This window comes from Eucalyptus grandis, chromosome 6 (genome assembly GCF_016545825.1).
Source record: "Eucalyptus grandis isolate ANBG69807.140 chromosome 6, ASM1654582v1, whole genome shotgun sequence".
Classification (NCBI taxonomy): domain Eukaryota; kingdom Viridiplantae; phylum Streptophyta; class Magnoliopsida; order Myrtales; family Myrtaceae; genus Eucalyptus; species Eucalyptus grandis.
This window is the reverse complement of record NC_052617.1, coordinates 44,666,537-44,672,614: the sequence shown is the minus strand read 5'-3', so window position 1 is coordinate 44,672,614 and position 6,078 is coordinate 44,666,537. Positions and strand designations below refer to the sequence as shown.

Below are 6,078 nucleotides of genomic sequence, written 5' to 3'. Positions count from 1 at the left end.
TATTAATTGATCATGTTCTGGTTGGACGTATCGTATTTATCTTTGTTCTTCTTTCATAATTTGAATGCATTTTGTCGTGAATTTATTTAAAGATTTAAAGATTTGTGTTGCACAAAAAAGATTACGAGATTTGCAATGAGTCAAGATTGGCAATCAATAGGAAGTTGAAATTAGTCTAAGTAGCGTGTCAAATTTGGGACTTTTTATGTAGATGTCACAATTAGCATTCTTATTGGTGCACTGACTTGGAACTTAGGGCTTTTTCTGATGGCTTCTTATTAGTTCATGGAAAAAGCCTGTGGCTCCAGACCAGCCTTGAAATTGCAGGGGTCTTCATTCTTCAGTGATCTCTCTTCTCCCTTTCTTCCGTCTTCTTAGTTCACTCAGCAGATTCGCACTCGGCAGATTCGCTGATTTTGAGAACTTGACTGCTTCAAGCAGTATGAAAGCTTTTGTGGCACTTTCCATGTGTCTTGTTCTCTTCACTTGTAATGCCCTTGTTTCCAATGCACTAGATACCATAACAACAAATCAGTCAATTCAAGACGGCGAGAGCCTAATCTCTGCTGGTGAGACATTTGAGCTGGGGTTCTTCAGTAGGGGGGATCCACCAAAGCGATATCTGGGAATATGGTACAAGAAAATAACCACAATGACAATAGTGTGGGTTGCAAATAGAGTCGCACCCCTTGCGGACGCATCAGGCACTTTGAGGGTTACTAGCCATGGAAGTCTCGTCCTTCTCGACGGAAATGGAAGTGATATCTGGTTGTCGAACGCTCCAATACCAGTTCGTAATCCAGTTGCGCAGCTCTTGGATTCAGGAAATCTGGTTGTGAGAGACGCAGAAGGCAGTGATCCCAATAATTTCCTGTGGCAGAGTTTTGACTATCCTACTGATACACTTCAGGCTGGTATGAAGATCGGATGGAATAGAACATCAGGCTTCAATCGTTATTTAAAATCATGGAAGAGCATTGATGATCCTTCTCCAGGCAACTTCACGTTTCAACTTGATCCGAATGGCTACCCACAACTCCTATTGAAGCAGGGTTCTGACATCAAGTTCAGGACAGGACCATGGAATGGTCTTCGATTTAGTGGCACCCCTTATTTAAATACGAACCCATACTACAGATATGAATTTGTGTTAAATGAGGAAGAGATGTACTACCGCTATGTGCTCCTCAACAGATCGGTCACTTCCAGGCTGACATTGACGACCAATGGCATCATACAGCGATTTGCTTGGATTGACCGAACGCAGGGTTGGATGCTTTATATCACCTCGCCAATAGACCAATGTGACAACTATGCATCCTGTGGTGCCTATGCTAGCTGTAGGGTCGATACTTCCCCAGTGTGTAGGTGCTTGAAAGGCTTCGTGCCCCGCTTTTCTCAAGAATTGGATATGTTGGATTGGTCAAATGGGTGTGTGAGGAGAAATCCTTTGGATTGTGAAAAGGACATATTTGTGAAGTATTCTTGGTTAAAATTGCCAGATACTCGGTCTTCATGGTTTAACGAGAGCATGAATCTTCAGGAATGCGAAGTAGTTTGCATGAAAAAATGTTCCTGTATGGCTTATTCGAACTTAGACATCCGAAATGGAGGAAGTGGTTGTTTGCTGTGGTTCAGCGAGCTGGTTGACATTAGAGGGTACAGCAACTACGGGCAGGACCTCTACATCCGGATGGCTGTGTCAGAATCAGGTATTCTAGACATGAATTTGCTAGATACTGAAGTGGAAAATGAACACACATCTTTGAGGGAGAGCTTATAGAATTGTAATATCAGTTATACCTAGTTCTTACTCCTGATCCTGTGTGCTCCTGCTTCTTCTCTTAGCTTTACTACCGTCACACCACAAGAAGCATAAGCTGGTCATGGGCTTGGCAGTTTTTTTCGGGTCTGTTTTCCTCATTCTGGTTCTCACCATCCGCCTTCTACAATGCAAGAAGAAGAAAATGAAGCTTCCTGAAGGTAAACCGTACTTTATGAGACAGTGCTGTCAGATTTTGTATTCTGGTTCTCATCATTCCCAGTTTTTACATTAGTCATTTCGTCACTTACAAGTAGGTATTTTACAAGACCTCCCAGTACTTATTCTATTATCGAGCACAAGAATTGTTGTCTCGTGTTCATTACATTAGTCAGCCCCTTGCAGAAGTGAAGTGTTGTTATTTATTTATTTTTTTCTAAATTAGACTATCATTAGAGGGGATTCTGCATTCATGTCCCATTCAGCATTCATCCTCACCAGGCCCAACAGTTATAAGATTTCCTATTTATTTTATCATACTATTCCACATCTCCAATGAGAGGTCACTAAAAGATTCCATGATGAACTGACAAAGTCAGTCAGTCTCAATGAAATTGGTCGAGGCATTTGTGTGTCAGTGTCAGATGTGCGAAACAATGACAAACCACTAGCAATCGCGATCATATTATCCTAATATGTTCGCAATTCAATGCTTTCATATTTAGCAATTAGCATGCCTTTGTAGCATCATGATTGAAGGAAATCTGAATTGATGCAGACGCCACCCATAGATATTTGCAAATCAATTTCATATAATTTGTGCTCCAGCTAAATGGGATAGTTTTGAATCAGGAGACAACTGTGAAAAGCCAAAGGAGGATCTTGAGTTGCCACTATTTGACTTGTCTACAGTAGCAAGAGCTACTGATAACTTTTCGACCGATAATAAGCTTGGAGAAGGTGGTTTTGGACCTGTCTACAAGGTACTAAAATTGTGGATGCTATTCTCGAGAAGGACATTGTTGCTATTTGAGGATTGTAAAGTACTGCCTTCGCTGTTGCGTTTGCATAATTTGTTTAAGATTCCTGAATATGTTGATGAGAGGCTGAATAACTTGATCCCAACATGTTTGGTTACTATGAGTGGAATTCTAGCGAGAAAAAGAGTAGGCCTGGAATTATTTTCACTAAACAAGTTGACCATATGCAGGGTGTGCTGAGGGATGGTCAAGAAATTGCTGTGAAGATGCTGTCAAGGAACTCAAAACAAGGGCTGCAAGAGTTTAAAAATGAAGTTCTATATGTTTCCAAGCTGCAACACTGGAACCTAGTGAAGCTTTTAGGATGTTGCATTGAGGAAGAAAATCTTTTGGTCTATGAATTCATGCCCAACGGGAGCTTGGACTCATTTCTCTTTGGTTTGCTTACTTTCTCAATTCCTTAGAAGCATGAATTTTGTGAAAGCTCCAAAATACTGTCACTAAAGTAGCATATTAGCAAATGAATAACTTGATGCCTTACTCCTCGTAAGTTACAAACCGTGCAGAGTTTACTAATGTGAAATGAATTTTTGACAGATCCAATGCAGAGGAAGCGATTGGACTGGTCAACTCGTTTCAACATCATCAAAGGGATTGCTAGGGGACTTCTTTACCTTCATCAAGATTCCAGACTCAGGATCATTCACAGAGATGTGAAAGCTAGCAATGTATTGTTAGATTATGAGATGAACCCTAAGATCTCTGATTTTGGCCTGGCTAAAAGCTTCACAGGGAATGAGACACAGGCAAATACTAACAGAGTGGTTGGAACATAGTAAGTACTTTTAATGCAGAAAGTGATGACCTCTGTGCTCAATTCACTTTCAAACTGATGGTTTCAATACATCAATTTCTGCAGTGGTTACATGTCTCCAGAGTATGCTCTCGATGGAGTTTTCTCAACAAAATCTGATGTCTTTAGCTATGGTGTATTGGTGCTCGAGATCGTAAGCGGGAAGAGAAACAGAGGGTTTCATCATCCAGACCACCGTCATAATCTTCTAGGACATGTAAGTTCATAATACTGTTCACCTTCAAGCTGCAAGAATTGCTCCTAATGGTTGGTTTCAATGTGGTCAGGCTTGGAGACTATTCACAGAAGGCAGGTCCATGAAGTTGCTTGACAAGTTGGTTGAGAACTCATGCAGTACTTCTGAAGCATTGCGCTCTATTCATATTGGCCTATTGTGCGTGCAGCGATGCCCCAATGATAGGCCAAGTATGTCCACTGTGGTTATGATGCTGGGAAGCGACATCGAATTGCCTCTTCCAAAAGAGCCAGGGTTTTTCATTGAAAGGAATCTACTCCAAGAAAGCACTTCACAAAGTCAACCAAATGAAATGACCATGACAGTGTTATCTGCTCGATAAAGAGTCATGGCCATGACTTGCATTGTTTCTCTTTCTGTGAACCCTACACTCCATGTGGAAAGTCGAAGTAAAAGTTCTTTAATGTCCTCTGGCTATACTACCGAAAATACTGCATCCCTCTTCTGGCTGCAGGGTGAATGTACATGGAATGTCTTTTCTACGGATTCCAACATCCGCTTTTACAAATTTGTAATCGAAAGCCAAGAGTTCCCGTTCAAGGGCATCTTCCCCCGAAAACTCTGCATCGTTGGCCCAGAAAAGAAAATCTCTTCAATTCTATATCTTCCATAAGTTCAGCACTTAATCTCCACTTCAGAGAGCAAGTTTCTGTCTGATTGAGTTCCCTATCACCATCAAAATCACTTCCCTTCAAGAATGATGGCATTCTTTGTTGAGATTAAAATCAAGTTCTTTAAAAAAGGGCTAGGTATAATGCACGCAGGCCAAGTCAAGAAAAGGACGTCCTTACTTTTCTTTCATAGTCGCAACATGACAAGTAGTTTGAAGCCTTAAGAAAACTGTCTTTTTCAGAACTCGGTGACTCGGCACATAACCTGGTCTATGTCGATTTCATACCAAAATTTGGGTAACGTTGATCTTTGAACTAAAAGGGTCCTAGTTCACTCTAAATAGAAATAAGGGAATAGTCATCCGTTTTTTTGAAAGATAGGAAGTAGTTTGGGCTGGGAACGTGCACGGCCAAGTTGGTCGTCTACATGGCTAGAATCTAGAACCATACCTGATTTTAAACTCGGAATCGGGAGCTCAGACACCTCGGCCCTAAAACTGGCAACCTTGAAGGCCTGCCAAACTCACCAGTAGTTTGGGCTAGGGCGTGCACTGCCAAGTTTGGTTCTACTAATGACTGTCGATGAAAAAAAGAATGTGTGCACATGGAAACCCAACTTTCATTAGCTGCGAATAGAGTCTAAAAGACCTGGGAAACTCACCAGTGTGGAATTAAGTTGTTTCCGGGTTTGAGAACAATTAACATCAACTCTGGATAATTCTTACTAATGCAAGAGGAGAGCCGGATATCATAGGTGCCAAAACTTGGCATTGATGGACATATTTGTGAAAATTGGACACTCAAGTGCCAATTCCGACGAGGCTTGCTGAAAATCCAACATGACATTATTTTAATGATAAAATTGGTCTCCGTGGCTCTTCAAAATATTCACTAAGCACTCCTTATCCCAAAACAACATCGTGTTGCTCTCAAATTTGATTTTTTAATATAAATATTAATTAAATTAAATTTTGAAAAAAGGGAGAGAGGCAACATTTAGTGAGAGCCTTTACAACTGAGGTCAACTAAGGTCATTGGGCCTTGGCCAGCGGCTGACAACCTTGGCTGATTGTAGGCCCTCGCCCATATTTGGGCTGAGGGGTTGTGGCCTTCCCCCAGATTCGGTGAGGGTTGTTGATCCTTACCTAGATCGAGCCAAGGGCCACTACTAGCTAGGGTGGGGTCACTGCCTAACCTTGCCATAGCCAATGGTGGCCCTTGGCCCCTTTGGGCTAAGGCTCTAGGGGAGGGCCTACAGGCCCTTGCATGCATCGGCCATGGTCGCTAGCCACTGGTTGGGGCTTGGTGACCCCAATTGACCCACAGCCCATTGTCATCAACCCTTTTTGGTCATGATGGGGTGGCGACAACAAGTGCTGTGGAGGCCCTTGCTGAATGATGCCTCCCTTTTTTTAATTTAACTTAATTAACATTTATATTAAAAATCAAAGTTTAGGGCAAAACAATGTTGTTTTGGGCTTGTCTAGCTACATCAACGTCATGTGGATAAGTTTTTTTTTTAAAGAATTGCAAACAGTAAATAAAATTGTCAAAAGAAGCCACATTAGCAAGTTTGGTTGGAAATTGTTGCTATTGGTATTCAAAGAGTGCGCATA

General features: G+C 41.6%; 1 protein-coding gene across 1 annotated transcript; it reads left to right on the top strand.

The window, feature by feature from the left end:
• The first annotated feature begins 415 nt into the window (after positions 1–415).
• On the top strand, positions 416–4,174 carry LOC104452093 (G-type lectin S-receptor-like serine/threonine-protein kinase At4g27290). Its single transcript, XM_010066618.3, has 7 exons — positions 416–1,712; positions 1,849–1,983; positions 2,591–2,745; positions 2,973–3,180; positions 3,340–3,577; positions 3,662–3,812; positions 3,883–4,174. The coding sequence occupies exons 1-7, from the start codon at positions 443–445 to the stop codon at positions 4,171–4,173; spliced, it is 2,448 nt and encodes an 815-aa protein (XP_010064920.2). The 5' UTR covers positions 416–442; the 3' UTR covers position 4,174.
• The last annotated feature ends 1,904 nt before the right edge of the window (positions 4,175–6,078 follow it).

Bases quoted from the DNA above. Each gene is read 5' to 3' on its own strand.
- LOC104452093 (XM_010066618.3), top strand. From the start codon at position 443: ATGAAAGCTTTTGTGGCACTTTCCATGTGTCTTGTTCTCTTCACTTGT. The intron at 1,984-2,590 runs GTAAACCGTACT...TTTGTGCTCCAG, and splicing joins GAAAATGAAGCTTCCTGAAG to CTAAATGGGATAGTTTTGAA. The intron at 2,746-2,972 runs GTACTAAAATTG...GACCATATGCAG, and splicing joins GTTTTGGACCTGTCTACAAG to GGTGTGCTGAGGGATGGTCA.